The sequence below is a fragment of the Phodopus roborovskii genome, unplaced genomic scaffold, assembly GCF_943737965.1.
Source record: "Phodopus roborovskii unplaced genomic scaffold, PHOROB, whole genome shotgun sequence".
NCBI classification, from domain to species: domain Eukaryota; kingdom Metazoa; phylum Chordata; class Mammalia; order Rodentia; family Cricetidae; genus Phodopus; species Phodopus roborovskii.
In genome coordinates, this window is record NW_026126469.1 from 17,069,246 (window position 1) to 17,090,345 (window position 21,100).

General features: G+C 36.9%; 1 protein-coding gene across 20 annotated transcripts in view; it reads left to right on the plus strand.

Moving 5' to 3' along the window:
- Positions 1-21,100, plus strand: part of Dlg1 (discs large MAGUK scaffold protein 1) — a 195,451-nt gene that overhangs the window by 112,810 nt on the left and 61,541 nt on the right. For all 20 annotated transcript variants that reach the window (XM_051191287.1, XM_051191289.1, XM_051191290.1 and 17 more), the window contains 5 exons: positions 2,350-2,400; positions 4,512-4,636; positions 7,867-8,036; positions 9,780-9,916; positions 14,808-14,952. In XM_051191287.1, the coding sequence (XP_051047244.1) occupies positions 2,350-2,400; positions 4,512-4,636; positions 7,867-8,036; positions 9,780-9,916; positions 14,808-14,952 (628 nt within the window). The remainder of the gene's footprint in view (positions 1-2,349; positions 2,401-4,511; positions 4,637-7,866; positions 8,037-9,779; positions 9,917-14,807; positions 14,953-21,100) is intronic.

Consider the following 21,100-nt stretch of genomic DNA (forward strand, 5'->3'; position numbering starts at 1 on the left):
GGCTTTGAGGGTTCTACTTACTGAGATTATGCAGTGTGAGCCATGAATTATGAATATTGATGCATAAAATCTTGAATGTCAATATATTACTCTATAAGAAAAGAATTACTAAGTTGAACCTAAACTACATGATATTAATAAATTAAACATCTATTTTATCTTCCTTTAGCTAAGTCATACACTTATTTTTCTTATTAATACAGTATTTATTTGTCTTCTCTCTGTCAAGCCCTGAGCCAAACACTTCCCCCAGACTTCCTGGGGAAGTACAGGAAAAGGAACATACAGAGCAAACGGGACACGAAAGAACTATGGGAGGTGGGAGTGGAGACAGCTGCTTCACGTGACAAATAGGATGAGAAAGGCCACCATTAGGCACAAGAGCCCCATGACCTCTGAGAGGACAAAGCCCAGACTCGTGCAGGAGACGAGCTGTTGCTTCAGAGAAGGGTTCCTGCCATAGCCAATGATAAGGCTCCCAAAAACAGTCCCAATTCCAGCCCCAGAGCCAGCCACCCCAACTGTAGCAACCCCAGCCCCAATATACGTGGCGGCCGTGTCGATACTGGTTTGGAAGCTGTAACTAAGAATGAGCTAGGTCAGAGGATGAGGGGCGAGGCCCTCATCTCTCCACATCTGTGGTTCAATTCAGCTCCACTGCAGACAGAACACTCAGCTCCTGATTAAGGAATGGGTGGAGATGAACTTGGAGCAGGCATACATTTTCAGGGGTGAGGGCAGGCAGAAGAGTTGCTCCCAGGGTAGAGAAGACAGAGAGAGCTAAGTTGTACACTTTTATAACATAATGGGATTGTTTTGTTTGATTGTATTGTTTTTCTAATTAGAAAATTTGAGTCTGTCAGTAAAGGACTAAATATATGTGTTACAGTTTTTTGTTTTTCTTTAATGACATATATGTACCAGTATTCAAAAGGTATGTAATTTTTAAATTTATTAATAATAAGTGCTATTCCAGTATATAAACAATAACCATTTGAAAGTATGGATCCATAAATTATAATGACTAAAATGTGAAATGCCTAGAAGTCATCTAAAAAGAAAATATACAAAATTTACAGTAAAAAGACTATATCTGAATTCAAAGTACATAAAAAATACTATTCACTGTGTTTACTGGGATTTATCTTTAGGATGTAAAGAAAATACAGCAACATCATATCAATAATTGCTACCCACACAATAACAGAGTGAAATTTAAATTTAATTGAGTTTTAATCAATTTAAATTTAAAAAGCAACCATTGAACAGCTTCCCTCTGAACAGGAATTATTTATGTCTAACTCCAACCCTCCACAGCATATGCAACAAGTTCTCTCCTATTTCTTCTCTTCTCTACTCTCTTCCTCTTTTCCCTTCCCTTCATTTTCAGATATGAGTGGCATTGTGCCAAATATATAGATGAGCCTGGAGAAAGTGAATAGGACCATGAAAAATTTACATATGATTGTGGGAGGGAGATTGCAGTTTTTCTATTCTCTTCGTGCTCATGTCTCCCAGTAGATGTGAATTGGAAATGCCCTCAAGGAAAGCATAAGCTCTTTCTGGACAGACCTAGACTAAGGCTCACTACTTATGTATAGAGAGCAAAGGTGCTAATGTTTTTGGTGTGTGTGTGCGCGCGCGCACACGCACACACACGCGCTATTGTTGTTTTGTTATCTCTTGTATAATAAATCACACTAAAAGCTGGTATCTTAAAAGAACAGTGATTCGTTATTTCTCATAATTTTATGGGTTAACTAGCTGGGTATTCAGCTAACAGAGTTTTGGGTGTGTTGTTGCTAAATGCTAGAAAGTCTAAAATTACTTCGTGATCTTGAATGGCCATTGGTGCTGGCTATTTGGTTAAGAATGAAGCCAGGGCTGAGAGCCAAAGAGCTTGGTTTTCTTTCATTTGGTTCTGTTCAGCAGCAGTTTTGAGTTTCCTCAAATTGTATTTGCCAAGTTGTAAGAAATGAACTGTTGTAAGGCAAAGCCAAGTACTACAAGGTATCATAAAACCCAGGCTCAGAAACATCTAGTATCATTTGCTTTGTTTAAGGTAGCCTAGAGGAAAGGACACTGACTCAATGCCCCTTGGTATTAGATCCAAAAATAGTGTAGTAAAAACTAAATGCGCCCCTCCTATATTTTAAAGTCATGGTAATAATACTATAGCAAAGTCATATTTACACTCTTCCATTCTTGTAAATCTTTCCTAAAATTACTAAAATGGAGTGGTTTCTTCTGTCATTTAACAGGTTTTCATTAATAAGCCATGTAGAATTATCTTGACATTTCAGGTTTTTCATTCTGAATTTATAAGCTCCTTCTCTTTTTCCTCTGTAGGTTAATGGTACTGATGCAGATTATGAATATGAAGAAATCACACTTGAAAGGGTAAAAACTATTATCTTAATCTGTTGTTTGAACTTTTAAATATATTGTTCAATCATAGATTGCATGGGAGAAATGTCTTTCAAATCCAGAAAATGAAATGTTTTCTTTCTTAGGATCACAGGTCATAAAATTAGCCATGCTATTTTCAGAATGTTTATTTTCTTTAAAATCATTTAAATTGTTTTAGATTTATAGAAAAGGTATATGGGTAATACAGAGAAATCCAGTTGCACTCTATTTTCTCTACTGTTAACATCTACCTTTGTTACAGTGCATTTGTTTCCACTAATAGGCCAATATATGTAAGTACATTATTAACTGAACTTCTTGTTTTTAGTATTTTTTTTTTTCTTCCAGAAAACTACACTCCATTTAGTTATCTCCTTTGGGTGCTCTAGACTATGATAGTTTGTTAGATTTTTCTTTTTAACTGTTCCTAAGAAAGTAGCATGCTATTTGGGCAGCGGCGCACGTGTATTCCCAGCACTTAGGAGGTGTTGGCAGTACAAGGCCAGCCTTATTGTAGCACAAATTCAAAGCAACTTGAACTACATGAGACTTTGTCTCAAATATACATACATACATACATTCATATATGTGAGGATAAGAGTGTGTGTCTGTGTGATCAGTTTATGCTGTATTCTAGAAAGGTTGTCCTTGTCTGGCAAACACTTCCAGGGAATTAAATGTTTTATATAATTAACTCCAATGTAACAGAATGTCTGCATTTTTAAAACTAAAATCTTTGTTATGTTTGAAGCCATAATGGACATCCTGGAAAATAAGTAAAACTGAAAGGATCTTTGCATATGTAGTAGATCTTCATCATCTACTACTTAATTTCAGTCCACTCGCTTCAGTTAGGCAGGTGCCTCAGTAACATTCAAGTAAGTTCAGCATTAATCTGTCACATATATTTTAATGTGGCATTTTGTGACATCTCTTGCTGTTTGATTTATTCTTTTTAATCCTCTACATGCCTTTTAACTTTCTCATTTAGTTTAGGACTATATTTTTCACTGCTTGAAAGATTTGAATACTTAAATTTCTTGACAGTTTTTCACAATCTTTTACTAATATCAGCATCCTACTAATTCTTTAATTTAAACTGAAAAAAAATAGTTATTGGAATTGGGAAATTAGATGTTTAAGTTATTAAATATGAATAAAGTAGCAAGTGTTATGTACCTACTTATTTGAATTGCTAGAAAGCTCTATGCAGAAAATTCTTGAGAAAATAAACATATCTAATTTTTCTTAGGTCAAAGAATAGTCATTTCTCTTTATAGATTTTTAATGGCAGTAGGACTTTTGTGTGCAAATATTACTCAGAAATTTAGTTTTCCTGTTTGTAAAATAAGAAAAAAGAAGAAGAAGAAGTAAGATGGCAATTGGCAAAGTCTACTTGCCATCAGAAAAGCTCATCAACACAAAAAAGTTCTCAGTTTGGGCTTCAGTACTAAAATATGACATGGTATTTGGGTGCGTTATTTAAAGGTCTCAGAAAGTAATGGCTGCTGTTATTATCAGCAGCTGACAAAGTGGTCAGAAGAAAAGCACCACCTCCACCCCTTTTTTAAGAGGTGAGATGATTTTTGTCCTGCTCAGAAGTAAAAGTATCAGCCAAGCTTTGTGGCATCTGTGTCCTGGGCTGGGGAGGCCAAGGCCAGGATTGCATCAGGTTTGATGTTAGTCTAGGCTACATAGGAAGACCTTTCTCGAATACATTAATTAACAAATTAACTAATGAAGTGAAGAGTCTTGCCCTTTCAAACATGAATGAGGTGCATTTGAAAAGATGTGTAGTGTTACATCTGGGCAGTGAGTGATTCATAGACAAATTACACATACTTGTAAATAAAGAGCTTCAAACTAGGCTACTGAAGAACTCATTGCATTTCCTTCAGCCTCCCCTACTGAGCAGTAGTAATACCTCTCAAGAAGTTTTTCCTTATATGAGGAGCATGTCTATTTAATTTTGATTCCTTCTCTTACCTATGCATAGTCCTTTTTGTATTATAATTCCAATTTTAGTATAGTTTCTAGAGCCGAAATGCTTAGCTCTCTGGATTTTTTTTTTTTTTTTTTTTTTTTTTTTTTTCTGTCCTTAGGGAAATTCAGGGCTTGGTTTCAGCATTGCAGGAGGTACAGACAACCCACACATTGGAGATGACTCAAGCATTTTCATCACTAAAATTATCACAGGAGGAGCAGCTGCCCAGGATGGAAGATTGCGGTATGTCTTAAACTTAATGTTATGATGTTACAAAAGACATGGACTAACACAAAGAAGAAGCAACATAATAATAAATAAATGTAGGTAGATGCCCAAGCCCATTTAAATAAACAATTCTCAGGTAATTTTGCTCTTTGTATTGTTTCCATCTGGTAGGAATTCAGTTTTATCTTAGGTATAGTTTGAGTAATGTCTATAACCAATTTTATAGATGCCATGAGTTGTCCTTGGTGTTTTCAGATAAAGTCACAAAACTATTTTTTTTCTGTTTAAACAAACATGTCTATAAGCTTACATACTATTTATATAGTGTTCTGTTTTGGAAAACGTCTTTTGAAACTGGCATTTTTCCAGTTTCTTTGGTTGGTCTATGTTTTTTATATATTTTTTATTTAAATTAGAAACAAGCTTGTTTTACCTATCAATCCCAGTTCCCACACCTTCCCATCCTCCCCTGTTCCCCCTACTGACCCCCATCCAATCCCCTTTCTGCTCCCCAGGGAGGGTGAGGCCTTCCATAGGGAGTCTTCAAGGTCGGTCATATCATTTGGAGCAGGGCCCAGGCCCTCCCCCCCTTGTGTCTAGGCTGAGGGAGTATCCCTCTATGTGGGATGGGCTCCCAAAGTCCATTCGTATACTCGGGATTAATATTGATCCACAACCAGAGGCCCCATAGACTGCCTAGTCCTCCTAACTAACACCACATTCAGGGAATCTGGATCGGTCCTGTGCTGGTTTCCCAGCTATCAAACTGGGGTTCATAAGTCCTCCTTTTTTCAGGTCAGCAGTTTCTATGGGTTTCTCCAGCTTGGTCTTGACCCCTTTGCTCATCACTTCTCCCTGTCTGCAACTGGATTCCAAGAGTTTAACTGTGGCTGTCTGCTTCTGCTTCCATCAGCTACTAGATAAAGATTCTAGGAAGGCATATAAGGTCTCATTATCGGGAAGGGCATTCAAGGTAGCCTTTCCATTATTGCTTAGATTGTTAGGTAGGATTTCCCTAGTGACAGATTTCTCTTAAAACCTATAATGGCTCCCTCTATTATGGTATCTTTTTTCTTGCTCTCCTTTCCCCGACTCAATCTTCCTGCTTCGTCATGCCCACCTGTCCTCCTCTCCTCCCTAATCCCCCCCTTCCTGCTTCCAATTTGTTTGAGAGATCTTGTCCCTTTCCCCATCTCCAGGGGATCATGTATGTCTCTCTGAGGGTCCTTATTGTTTCCTAGCTTTTCTGGCGGTGTCTGGCAGTGTGGATTGTAGGCTGGTGATCCTCTGTGTCTAAAAGCCATGAGTGAGTAGTGAGTACATACCATGTTTGTCTTTTTGTAACTGGGTTACCTCACTCAGGATGATTTCTTCTAGTTCCATCCATTTGCCAGCGAATTTCAAGATTCCATTGTCTTTTTCCGCTTAGTAATACTCCATTGTATAAATGTACCACATTTTCTTTATCTATTCTTCAATTGAGGGGCATCTAGGTTGCTTCCAGGTTCTGACTATTACAAATAATGCTGCTATGAACATAGTTGAACAGATGTCCTTGTTGTAAGAATGTGCATCTTTTGGGTATATGCCTAAGAGTGGAATTGCTGGATTTGGAGGTAGACTGATTCCCATTTTCCTGAGGAACCGCCATACTGATTTCCAAAGTGGCTGTATGAGTGTGCACTCCCACCAGCAGTGGAGGAGTGTACCCCTCTCCCCATGGTTATATATAGGTACAGACTAACATGTTGGAAGTAAAGATTTTATAGTCTATGAGCTATTAAATCAGTGTCTTAGGTTAAGGTTCTTAGTACTTTATGTAGTTCCTCACTGGTATGGCAAGTAGCATATTAGTGGAATTAGACACAAAAATTAGGAATTTGATCTTCTGTGCTTGTGAGACATTCACTTCCTAGACTTTTGTCATTGCCCTTATTTGTACAGTGTGTGTGTGAAAATTAGTATGTTCCTTGTCTAACTGACTAACATTCCCAACATACTAGTCATTCCTTTGGGTATGATACAAAACCTGTCAGGACTGGTTTTAATATCTTAAATGTGTTTTGTTCTCCTCTGCTATTTGAAATGACCAGCAGTTTTCTTCTAATGGAACACCATGCAGTCAAAGCCAGGACCAGAGCTAAATTAAAAATGTTGAGAATAGGAACCAAAAAAGAAATTCTTAGTTACCACATCAAATTATGTTATTTACATAAGAGAATTTTGAAGTAAATGACATGATCTTTAATATCATATAAGTTTCAATCAGTAATTTTAATGCTACATTCAGATTCTAAAAAATTAAAATTCATCACTTCAGTTTTGATGCTATCCTCTGACCTTCAACTAGTTTAACTGAGCTTACATTTCCTTGAGCTTCATTTTTCTTTTCTTTTTGTTTTGTTTTTTTGTTTGTTTGTTTGTTTGTTTGTTTTAAGATGGGTTTCTCTGTGTAGCCAAGGCTATCCTGGAACTCATTTGGAGACTAGGCTGTTCTTGAACTCAGACTGCTGGCCTCTGCCTCCCCAGAACTGGACTTAATTGCATGCACCACCACGCCCTGGCCATTTTCCCTTCCTTTCCCTTCCTTTCCTTTCCTTTCCTTTTCTTCCTTTCCTTTCTTTCCCTTCTCCCCTTCCCTCCCCTCCCCTCTCCTTCCCTCTCCTCCCCTTTTCTTGTTTTATCTATTTATTATGTAAACAACCTTCTGCCTCCGTGTATGCCTGCAGGCCAGAAGGGGGCACCAGATCTCATTATGGATGGTTGCTGGAAATTGAACTCAGGACCTCTGGAAGAGCAGTTAGTGCTCTTAACCACTGAGCCATCACTGCAGCCCTCTGACCATTTTTCTTATTATTAAATACACTCTCACTCATTAATGACCTTGAGAGCACTATATTAAAATTCATCATGCCTCATTTTCTCCATGTATAAAATGGGTTAAAAAAAAAAAAGTACATACATACCTGGCACAAGGATTAAACTAAGGAAGTGCCTAACATGTGGCCAGTGCCAAGTGTGTGCTATTTTTTATTTTTGTACTTAAGAAGTATACAAATAATTAATATTTTTAAGTAATTTCATTTTTTATTTTTCTCCCTTTGCTGGTTCTTGAGAAATTTACATATAGAAATTTAACATGTAGCTTCTCTATTTACACTTTCTGGAATAATATTTTATCAAAAATTAAAATTGGTGAAATAGAGCATTGGTACTTATTGTGGTAATATTTGTGTTTTTCTCAGAGTGAATGACTGTATCCTGAGAGTAAATGAAGCGGATGTTCGTGATGTGACCCATAGCAAAGCAGTTGAGGCATTGAGGGAAGCTGGGTCTATTGTGCGATTGTATGTGAAGAGGCGGAAGCCAGCATCAGAAAAAATAATGGAAATGAAACTCATCAAAGGTCCTAAAGGTATGTTGTAAATCAGGAAGTCTTACTAAGAAATATGAGTTAAGCATTTTTTTATGTTCAAAGGTAGTCATACTTAACAGTTTTCTAGAATTTCAGGAGGTTCATAAAACTTTTTTGTTATTTCCCACTGCTGTTTGTCTCAAGTAGAATGTTAGAGTGGCTGCACTCCTCCCTAGGTGGCAACGTTTGAAAAGGTCCTATGTAGATTTCCACATACTGCACACATTTTACTGTTCTATGTGTATAAATTTAAGAGCAAGTTCTTTGTGATGCTATATGTATGTAGTGTTTGTGTGCATGCCCAACACATACTTAGGAAGACCAAAAGGTCTTTTCTGTCACTCTCCTCCTTCCCTTATTTATATTTATACAATGTTCTGCCTGCATATACAGCCAAAAGGAGAAGAGGACATTAGACCTTGTTACATGTGGTTGCTGGGAATTGAACTTAGGACCTCTGGAAGAGTAGTCAAGTGCTCTTAACCGCTTGAGCCATCTCTCCAACCCTGCACCTTACCTTTTTAGAAGGGCTCTCTTGCCTACCCTTAATAGCTTTAAAAAGAAGGGAACAAAATCTCTAATTTTTTTTAATTATATTTATTTATTTGGTAGAGAAGGAAGAGTTTGCTATGGTGTGCATATAGAAGTCAGGCAGTTGACAGGAATTAGTTCTCTCTTTCCTCCACGTGGATCCCTAAGGTCAAAGGTCACCCTAGGTTGTCAATCTTGGCAGGCACCCTTGCCAGTTGATTCATCTCATCAGCCCTCCACTTACGCACATAATGAGTAGATTCATCTGGTTCTCAGTGTCATTTTGTTAAACTCTTATTATCAAAGGAAGTATTTGTCTCTTGAAATCATGTGTAGTATTTATACTAACTTTTTGGTATCTCCAGAGTAAATGTAAAGTGTACAGTGTGTATCATGGCAGTCACCTCTGGAGCAAGAGCTGATAAGTGATTTGTGAATTCTGAAGACACTGATGGGATTGAGGATAAGTAGAAATAGTGATTCTAGTAGTTGACCTGCTAGAGGAATAGGATAACAACAAATAGAAACTGGAGGATTTGGTATTGGAGATAGGATTTTGGAAATGCAGCAATTGTTATTTAAAGTTGTCAGTTCAAGATTATTGGAAGGACAAAATGACCACATTCGTAAAGCCTGGTGTTCTACCTAGTACAAACAGAAAAGTATTCCCTCTCAATTATTTCTTTGTTGTGGAAATATTAAAGTGTTAATAAATAGTGTAATTATGATACAAACAAAAATAAAACATTTCTTATGTTTTTGTTGATTCTCAAGTCTATTTACAAAAAGACTTTTAAGAAATCCAAAAAAAAAAAAGGGAAAATTTATAACTGCTGGAATTTATAACCTAAGGGGTTTTTTATTTAAATTTATTTTATCTGTATAAGTGTTTTGCTTGCTTAAATATCTATGCACCATGTTAGTACCTGTTGGTCACAGGCCAGAAGAGGGCTTGGGTTCCCTAGAACTGGAGGAACAGATGATTGTGAGCCATCATGTGGGTCCTGGGAACTAAACTATGGTTCTCTGTAAGCGCTGTCAGTGCTCTTCACCACTGACCACCTCTCCAGTCCCTGCACTCAAGATTTTAAAAGCAGATAACTTAATACTTTTTTCTCTGGGGTGGGATGATCACTTTTGATTGTCATCCTTTTTCCCCTGGGCTATAATTCACCTTATTGATGAGATTCTAAATAAGTGCATTCCAACCAGGTCTTGGATTCAGCATTGCTGGAGGCGTTGGGAATCAGCATATTCCTGGTGATAATAGCATCTATGTAACCAAAATAATTGAAGGAGGTGCGGCACACAAGGATGGCAAGCTTCAGATTGGAGATAAGCTCCTAGCAGTGAGTATAGTAGTGTTCTAAAGTCATTCTCATGTCTACATTTTCCTGTCACAGCTGATCATTTCCATACTGAAACCATGTAAGAGACATTTAAGAGAGTGAATTCTGGCATACAGTCGTTCTTGGTATTGTTGACTTTTTTTCTACCAGCTGAACTCTCTTTTTGATTTGTCTCTCTCTGTCTCTCTCTGTCTCTGTCTTTTTTCTCCACCTCCCTCTTTCCTAGTTAAAGAGTTGATGTCTTTAAATGCACAGAATTGTTAAGTCATAATCTAAAGTTTATAGTGCAATGTTATCGTGTGGTCGTGTGTGATCCTCTTTTGTTTTAAATCATTTATTTATAACATAATAAAAACCAATGAAGTCATTATACATCCCCAAAACTAGAACACCAATAATTTTATCTTTTTTTATTTTTTTCTAGTTATAAATTGTTTAAATGGGGTGTGGAAAGATGACTCAGTGGTTGAGACTGTTTATTCTTCTTTCAGCGGACCTGGATTTGGTTCCCAGCAGCCACAAGGTGGCTTTAATTATAAGGACTCTGATGTCACCTTCTCACTTCAATGAATACCAGGCATGCACGTGTGTACACACACATGTACATGCATACAAAAAATGTTTAGTCGTATATATATGTCTAAATAGTTAGCTTACTGTTCTTTGGAAACTTTTTTGAGGGTATTGGATTATATAGTTGTCTCATACTTTTTTTCACTCAGTATGATGTTACTGTGATGTACCCATATCATTTCCTAGAGCTAAAATCCATTCCTACAAATTTAACTGCATGACTATCACAATTTATCCTGTGTTATGGAACCTGAAGAAAAGTTAAGATCCTAAGAAGCCAAGAAAGGGAGGAGAGAGCTAGACATATATCTTAGGTAGTTGTTGCAACTAAACACCATGATCATAAAGCAAGTTGGGGAGGAAAGGGTTTATTTGGCTTACACTTCCATATCACTCTTCATCACCAAATGAAGTCAGGACAGGAACTCAAACAGGGCAGGAACCTGGAGGCAGGAGATGATGCAGAGGTCATGGAGGGGTGTTGCTTACTGGCTTGCTTCCCATGGGTTTGTCAGCCTGTTTTCTTACAGTACTACAGGCTCAGCAAAACATGTCAGACATGTTAACATTTTCACAAGTATGGGTTACATCAGCCATGCCAAATTCTAACCAAAATAGGCTAAGAGAATGTTAATGGTGGGAGACAGAACAAGGGAAAAAATAGGGTACTACACTATCAAGGCCTCAAACATTAATTTAATTAATCATAATCAATAAAAACCAGGAGTCAGATATAGGGATAAAAACCAAAAGATAGAGAACTGGAGCAGCTTCCATTTGCTTCCTACCTGTTTCCTTCCTCCACCCAAAAGGGCCTGAGATCCTGTCTCCACCTTCTAAGTGCTAGGATTAAAGGTATAGTCACCACAGCCTAGCTTCCATGGCTTGTTCCACCCTCTGAACTCCAGGAAAGCTTTCCTATCATTTTTATAACATATATACAGTATAACAAAAACAACCTCAATTTTGTATCAATATACAAAAATCTAGGCCAATGTAAATATTTAAAACTCACAGTTGCCTTTTTGGTTTAAAAGATTCAATAATATAGCCTTTTATTTTATTTCTATATCTTCCCTTTTTCTTTTTAGAATGAGATCCCTGAATCTAATCTCCTTTGTTCAACTTTTTTTCCTGACCTTTACCAATAACAACTTATAACCAACACCCCTAAACAATGACAAATATCCATAATCCATTGAATGACCAAAAACCAACCACCCCACCTCTTGGGAATGTGGGCATCATGCCCTTAAAATTACTTCCTGTTATTTGGGCATGATGGCATCTTTAGGGGACCCTGAAAATAAACTGGGATAATTTATTAAGTCCTAGAAGAGCTAGCTATATCATTTGTTGTTCAGTCTGTGCCTAATGGGAAAATGCAGAACTATCTCAAGTTGTAGCTAGAATAATCTTTGATGCTGAACCATCTCTGCTAGCCACCTTGAAATTGTCCTGAGCAGTTTGTAGTCCAAATCTGATCTTTGGGTAGTATTTGTCAGCTTAATGGTTTTACCCTAATCCCAGTAGAATCTTCCTTGTGGGACCCCATCCTCCTTTTGGAGGCTTCAAAAGTCACTGTTAAGCGTGGTCATGGTTCACTGCAGAAAACTTAAACATTTTAAATGTTATATACAGCAGATCTTGAAGAGATTAAAGGACCATAATTTGTTATGTTAATCTAGAGTACATAAATTTAATTCCTAGTTACCTAATAAAGACTCAAACCCTAAATCATGTATAGGAAGCTGGATGAATCCTTTTTTTTAGAATTAGTACTCTATATGACCATTAATAATCATGACAAAACTTTGATATACATATATTAATCTTATAAATTTTGAGATAATATTTATACTGTATAGTCTTCAAAGAGTCAAAATAATGTCAAAGAATTATGAGATTAGTGGCAATAGAATTGTCCCTTAATTTTGGTTTATTTCTGCCCCATATCAGGTGGCACTTCTGATATGAGACAGATTTTGGATTTTCCTTCAACAGCATACTTGGGTTTAGAGAAGGAGAGAGCCACACTTCAACTCCAAAGCCAGCTTTAATTTTTTTAATGAACTGGGACTACAGAAAGACCATTTGTATTATTTGTCTGGGAAGATGTATGAAATTTTACCTTGTTGGAGAAGTAATATACCAATAGGCCAATTTACTCTTTTTCTAGGGACATTTATTTTTTCTGGATGATTTGTCCTTCTTCTCAGATGTCTCATTTGTTCAGTGGTCTTCAGATTCCTTAGCAGGATGCCTTCATTCTCTTGAAAGACAAAAACAAATCCCTGCCCCAATCCTAACTTTGGGGAGGTTTCCTTTTGGCAAGTTATATCTGATCAAATGAAAGCTTTTGTTAGTCTTACAAGTTAGTTTAGATTGAATGGTGACACTGCTTGGTGAACTATCACCTCTTCCAATCAAGACATCTCTCTTGTTCTGATTTCTCATGAAATTTTTGTTTTATCTTCTAAAGCTTTTCTATCATCCAAGGCAACATGGATTTTGACAATAGGCATTAGGTCCTTTAATTGCTCTGGGGATGAATTTACCCCATGGTGACAGGGAATAATTGAACCAAATTTAACATGGGAACCATCGAGATGCCCCACAGGCATTTCCAGGTGGCAAAGGGTTACCTTGTCTGTCCCTTGTTGATCTGCATTCATTGGTCTAATGTCAGCCTTCGAGACACCTTCTGCATACTCCAGAAGGCAATGGCCTTCTGTTTAGATTAGAAGAAACATTGCTTCTAGGAATGCCCTGTCCACAGTCCCCTTTTAGGTGACCTTGTTTCCTACAATTAAAATACCTGACATTGTGATTTTTCTTCAAGCGTCTGGAAATCACCTCTCTATCCAAGCATCATCATGATTATGAGTTTCAATATTGATTGTATCTTAGATCCATTCCTCCAAAGGTGCTGATCTTCCCTTTAAAGGCCTAATCATCATTTGGTGCTGTGAATTAGCATTTTTAAAAGCCAGAGCTTGAATTATTATTTAGCTTCTGAATTTGATATCATTCTATTTACAGCTGATGCTAATCTTGGTAAGAAATCAGTGAAGGTTTCTTTTGAGCCCTGTACAACTGTAGTAAATACAAAACACAAAAACAAGAAACCCCGGAGACAAAGACTCCTTCCTCACATCTAAGTCTCCCAACACAGACCCTGGGGCACCCACAGTGACCCACTGCTCTAAGTTCTTTGCATTCAGTCCATTAAGATTTGGCATCCATCCTTGAAATTAAAATGCCCAGGAAACAACTGTATCTTGGTTTGTTTGGACTGCTATAACAAAACACCTCAGACTGAGTAAAAGAAATTGAATGTTCGCCGTTTGGGGATCTGGAAAGTCCAAGAACAAAGCATCAACAAATCTGGGGTCTCTCAAGGGATAGTATTCCATAGATGAGACTTTTTAGATGGTGGAAATGGCAACAAGTTCTCTTAGGTCTCTAGTTCTAGTAATACTGTTATTTATTGTTATTGTTACTTGTGTATCGTTATGGAATCCAGTTTCAATTTTATTTTTTATTTCGTGTGTAATATGCTTTCCTTTTCTTGTTGTCCAAAACTAGTATTGTTGGCAGGAAGCCAGTAACCTGTGTTGATATTTCAAAAGCAACAGGACATTTTATTCTGTCTCAAATAAACTTTAACACTAAAGATATACAATTTTGAAGCCTCGTTTTTAATTGACTTAACCTGGTGAATGACACACCTTCATTCTCTAAATAAACAACTTTTGTATTTAGCATAATTATTCTCCAATTTGATATTTTTCTTTATCTTACTGGTTCTCTCTGATCTCTCTAGAATCCAACATTAAGGTATGCATTCTGTGTTTTGTTAGTGCTTAATCCCAAAGTAATTGTTTAAACTGTTAGTCAAGATACTGATAAAAGTCAGATAACTTTGCTCAAGTCTAAAACTTTGGGAACATCATCTTTCCTACTGAACATTGAATCTCTCAGTATATCTTGTCAGCTCTTAATGTTGCATATCTGATACTAAGAAACCATTTAATGACAAAATGTCTTGATATTTGTGCGTAGTTTACTTTTAGCTTACTGTCTCTCCCTAAAAGAATTTAATTGTGGCTCCAGTACTACATTCCTAAATGCCAGCTGAGGCTGGGTAACATATGTAAACAAGTTCAGGGTCTCCTACAATGATGGGCATTTCTCTTCCCACGTGACTTTGTCTTCCTTAAGTCACTTTTCCTTGCTAACTATTTTCAACTTTCAACTCAAATCAGAAAGCATATGAAAATGTCTTCAAATATTAACTCTTGGTATTTTCTTGTAGGTGAATAGTGTATGTTTAGAAGAAGTTACTCATGAAGAAGCAGTAACTGCCTTAAAGAACACATCTGATTTTGTTTATTTGAAAGTGGCAAAGCCAACAAGTATGTACATAAATGATGGCTATGCACCACCCGACATCACTAACTGTAAGTGTGTTACCTTAAGGTTGCCTAAATTTGTCTTATTTTCATAAATATGCTCTATAATGTTACCAGTATACTGTAATAAAGAAGAGTAAACATAAAAATACTGTATAAACTCAGTATTAAGTAGATAAGAGACAGGAGGATCCGGATTGTAAAAATAATTTAAGGCCAATCTTTGCTACAGGCTCTGTCTCAAAAGAAAGGGGGGGGGGCTGAAAAGTTGGCTCAGCAATTAAGAGAGCATACTGATTTTACAGAGGCTCCGACTTTGGTTCCCAGCATCCCTTCGGGTGGCCCACAACCACCTGTAACTCCAGGTCCAGGGACCGAGTGTCCTCTCATGTCCTCCCCAGGCCCCTGCACTTGTGTACATAAACACACATATGCACATAATTTAAAATAAAATCTTTTTTAAGAACATATTTTAAAAGAACTATTAATCATTTAATCGAATAGTTTTTTTTTTTAAGAATCTGTTAAACTAAACTGTAGTGACACATGCCTTCAATCCCAGCACTCACAAGGCAGAAGCAGGTAGATCTCTGTGAGTTCAAGGCCAACCTGGTCTACTGACTTTAGTATAAATGAATTATTTTCTTAATGATGTTCAGCCTTTCTAATCAACAGAGATGGTATACCTCTTTTTTCAACAAAGAAAACACCTCACTGCTTATTTGTAATTCTTGTATGTCCTTGATCTTGTGTATAAGCTTCACACAAGGACTTTGTATGTGTTTATTTACAACTTAAAGAACAATCCGGCTTGTTAATCCAGGCATCAGTTTCATTTTGAATACTGCCTGTTTAGGACAGCCATGTGCACATTTGGGACAGCTCTTCCACAAATTGATAATTGATGTCCTAATTCTGATCAAACAAATCACTAGGTTACTGCCTAGAAAAACATTAAACAGAATTTTTTTTTAATGAATTTAGTCCTTTTATAATAATGACATGGTATTTTTTAAATGGAAGAGCTGATCCTGAAGAATAGTAACAAATAATGACTGTTGTTTGTGATGTAAGCTTGGTGGAATATTCAGCTGCTTCTTTTTGTTCTTGTTTCCTGTCTCTTAATGAACTAATAGAACATTAGGAGAAAATAGTGGTTCACTTTGGCTAGCTCAGCTTTGTATTTTAGTACCACCCCATCTCAAGCAATTGCAATGATGAATTTGAGGTATACTTACAAATTATATTTATTCAGTATGTAAAAAGCATGAATAATTTATTTTGTGGGTTTTTTAAGCATTTCAATTTATTTATTGTAAGTACTTTTTGCCTTCCTAACTAAGCCCCTGTCAGATCTTACATTCAACTTATTGCCTAATTCCTATATTATAATCGTCTTGAGTCTCCCTTACAGATCTGATTTTATTCATTGAATACTTAATCATCTTTGTTGCAATGTTTATTCACATTGCCATTCTTATAGATGAAAGAACCCTGCACTAACTCACATAAACCCTGGCTTTCTGGTGTCATGATTTCTTGCTTTCTCTACTGCCCTCCATTTCAACCTGAGGATGTAAGTCCTTCTAATACTTTAGATCTTTTCAGTAATTGTCAATGCCTTCATTGTCTTTAACAATTTTAAATCATTCACAACCATCAGTTCAGTAAATTCTCAGTTCGACCTCATTTGGTCTTCAGTAATTTGACTTCATTTCTTTCTTTGCCTCCTTATGTCTGTTTTTTTAATGGGTTTTTGAGCTTTGGCTTTACAGTTTCTTGGTGATACTCATTTCTTTCTAGTCCTTTGAACCCTTCCTTCCCAACAGTGTTTCAACCAACTGTCTTCTTCCTTCCTGGTCCCTCAATGCAGAACATAACTGGAGATTTGAAACTACAGTGATAAGAAAAATCTCTTCTGGTAGATTAAGGAGTAGGTGTAAAATAAAGGAGTTGAAGAAAGAATTATCAGTGAGAAAATGAATAGGAAAAAGTACCAGGCAAGCCTGGGGCTCCTTTAGTCAAGAGTGGAAAGATGGCATTTAATCTTCTTGTTCTTTTAAAGAGACAAGTGTCTGTGTGTGTGTGTATTTGTTACTCTTTTATATTTAGATATTTTAGGTCTACTCCTTATTCTTAGATTTCTGTTTGTACTTCTGTAAGCTGCTGATTTTGTTTGCCTTAACGGTGTGTGGATGCTTCTGGTTGTTTTAGTGCTGTATAGGATTTTATTATACAGACATACAGCAGATTTTCTGTTCTACTCTGGGTCATTTTTCATTATTTTCACCTTTTTTTTTTTTTTTTTAAGCCATCATTGTTTGTTTTAGACAGAGTTGTGCTATATAACCCAGGCTGGCCTCAGACTCTTCCTGCCTCGGCCTCTTTGGTTCTGATGACATGTATGTGTCACCATGCCCAGTTTACATTGCAGTTTACATTGCTGTGTTACAGGGCTGGTTTGTGTACATATGTATAGTCTTTGGTTGATAATGCTAAACAATTTACAAAGAATTTGAAGAGACCTGATGAGTTTAGGGTGGTATGGCCATAGATAAATTAGCAAAGAAAGTATGTGAAACACTTTATAGTCTGGGTGTTTTGGTGTCTTGTTTTGTTTTGTTTTGTTTTGTTTTTTTGAAGCAGGGTTTCTCTGTAGCTTTGGAGCCTGTCCTGACTGAAACTTGCTCAGTATACCAGGCTGACCTCAAACTCACAGAGATCCACCTGTCTCTGCATTCTGAGTGCTGGGACTAAAGTTGTGCACCACCACTGCCCAGCTTAGTCTGGGTCTGGGTGTTTGCATCTTCAACTCTTGGAATCATTTTTTACTGATAGATAATAATGGATATGTATTAAGTTATACATTAATCGTTTTCATACTGATCCTTACTCCTGGTAATAAGAAAAGGCAAAAGATTTTCTGGGTGATTAACAATGTTCAAAACCTTCGTGTGATTATTGCTTAGACTAATATCTTTTATGCCGTTAAATTAAATTCTACATGTTTTTGTGTTCGTGCATGTGTTCATGTAGGTGTACAGGTGAGGCTAGGGGTCAATTCCAAGTGTCTCCTGTCATTCTCCGCCCTGTCTTTTGAGGGTCTCTCACGGAATCTGGAACTCAAAAGGTTCATCTAAGCTAGCAAGCCAATGAGCTTGACGGATTCACTTCTTTCTCTGTTCTTCCTGCCCCCTAATGCTTTGGTTGCAGACCTACATCCAGCTTTTCTTATCTGTGTGGTGGGGATCTGAACTCAGGTGCTCCGATTTGTATGGCAAGCACTTTATTGACTAAGCAATCTCCCCAGCCCTTTCATTTTCCAGTTAGTATTGTCTTTCTTACTGATTTGAAGTGTTATGAATTCAGGAAATTGCAAGTATCTTCGCTTAGTTTGTTTTACTTTTCCTCTCTCATTTCTTATTTTTTAATAAAATATTATTTTTTGATCCAATTAATTGAAAATTTTTTGAGTCTTTAACAGAGGAGACAACTGAGCTATATCTAGGGTTTATGTTGTATTTTGTATTAAAATAAGAAATTAGTCAAAATATCTACTAAAATCATACAGACTAGCTCCAACAGCCACAGAATCAGTGAGGATAGGCTGAGCTTGCCCTCAGTGATGTATTTGAAACTGAGCTATCACTTTTCCAGGATAACCAGTGGCTGCAAACAAGTTTTCACTAAATGCAGACTGCCTAAGTAAGTGTGCTTGCTCCCTGTGAACAGGGCTGGTCTGTTGCAAGTAACAGCACCAATTTAAAGGTATGCCTTAAACACCAGTCTGTTTGACTGAAAAGACAAGATAGCCTTTGGGGCCTCGGTCATAAACCCAGATGGTTTCATTCTTCACAGCCATAACGTCACAACATCTTGGGTATGCCCTGCTCATAGGGAGAATGAAGAAAATGGCCTCTCTGCTTTTCTTTCCTTCCAACAGCAGACCCTGCCTGCAGGTGTGGTCATCACTTACACTTGCAATTGCATAGCTTTTTTGGGATAGAGCACCAAATTATTCATGAAGTCTGTCTGGCCCTCTAAAACCTTGCATCCATTTTATCTTGAAGATCTCAAGTAAATAATCATCACATCAGCAGCTGAAGTACACAGCCCCTGGTCCACAGGCTACACCATCATGTGAAGTGTTCAGTGTATGCTGAATTTCTTTAGTTCTGTTTTTGTCTCCTGGAATGTTATATGCTGATGACCATGTAATTACTGCCACTGTATACAGTTGAGTTCCTGAAGTACCCCATCTACCACATGCACACAATCTTCATAAGCCAGGATAGGCATAGGCAGCATTTCTTGTGACATCTGTTTCTTCTTGTGTGTCAAACTTGAGACCTTGTAAGCGCCTTAGCACTGCCGTCCTCACTGTGACAGCTGCTGCTCACACCATCCCTAGAGCAATTTTTTTTTTTTCATGATTCATTCTTTCAGACTCATTGAAATCATTTTCCATCCTACAGTCATATGAGGGAACTCAAAAGTTTTAGTTTCATCTGTAACATCTAACTAAGCCTGATGAGTTTTGACTTAGTTTTTATAGGTAATTTCTTTCAAACAGATATCCCAGTGATCCAGCACCATTTATTAAACAGATTATGATTCTTTTTGAATAATTATGAACATCTTTTTTAAGCACCAAAGCTATACAGAAATGGTTGCCACACAATTATTGATATAATTTCCTGCTATTAAGCTTATAATCTAAAATTAAAAAAGAATATTGTCAGCCTGTGTTGAAATTTCCTTAACTCGGAATCAGCTACTTTGGCAACAGATGAGGCAAAATGACCTATTTCTGGTCATTTTGAAAGCTTTGAACATGACACAAAAAATTACATGTATCCATTTTTTTCCTATTAGGATAACTAAGGATAGAAATTTGATAACCCATAACAAACAGGAACTAAACCAAGTCTTTGTCTTTACCCCACTTAAACCTCTCCATCTTCTTCCCCAGTAAGGGTTCCAGTGACACCACCCACCATGAGAAGTGCCATCTCTAGATGAAGTATCGTATAATTACCAAATCAAACTTGTAGGAACATTGCTGTCTAAATTTGTCTGAGCAAAGGCAGCAGTGGGGACTCTGGTTATGTGATGGCATGTAAGACATGTAAGAAAAAGGCAGTCAGACTCAGGCCATGCACATCCAAGTGATGAGGGAAATATGTCAATGCTTGCTTTTTCTGTTCTCTATTTCTAGTGAGGTATGTAAAAACTCAGCATCAAGGCCCTAGACTACAAATCCTGCTTACCTAAATGCATGTACAATACTTCATGAATACTTTTAAGCTATTTACTGCTTGTCATTACTAGCTGACAAAAGCACACTGAACAAATTTTGGTTCTTATTGTCAAATGCAAAGACAGTTTTAAACTGCTAAACAAACACAAAGCATGTATTATTTTTAATTGCTTATAATTTTCTTAATCCCAAAAGAATATTAAGAAATAAAATAATTGATTACCAGTTAATTATCTGAAATGTGCATAACCAGATATTTTTTAAAATTTTCATGATTACAAACATAGCATCCCTGAGATACCCTTTTTTGTGTGTATGTGTGAGTATTTATTTCTCAACGTGTATGTTTGTCTATGTGCATGTGTAGGCCAGATGTCAGCCTTGCCTGTCACTCCTCAGGAGCCACCCACCTTGCTTTGAAACAGGATTTTCTCCTTGGATCTGAGACTCACCAGTTAGGCTCCATTGGCCACCCAATGAGTCCAGGGATCTGCTTGCCTCTAAGTTCAAACTCAGATCCTAAGACTGGTGTAACAAGTACTTTACTGACTGAGCTCTTTCTAGGCCCCTGAGAAGCCTTTATGGCTAAACAATATACTAGTGTTGTTTATGGGTATGTTTTAAGGGACAGCATCTTACATTGTAACCTAGGAATGGCCTCCAATGCACATCAATCTTCCCAAATGCTGAGATTACAATTATGAGTCACCGTATCCAGCGATGTTTGTAATAATATCTTGGCAACTTAGGAAAACAAAAGGTAATGTTAGGAGCAGAAACATTTTTAAAATGTTTTAAAATGTTTCATACTTTTGCATACTGAGTTTTTACAAAAAAGAATGGTCTAGACATATCAGGATAAAAATATTTATAAAGTAGTATTCACTGATTTTTACCTAAAGTTAATATTATTACTTCCTTCTTTCAGTTTAAAAG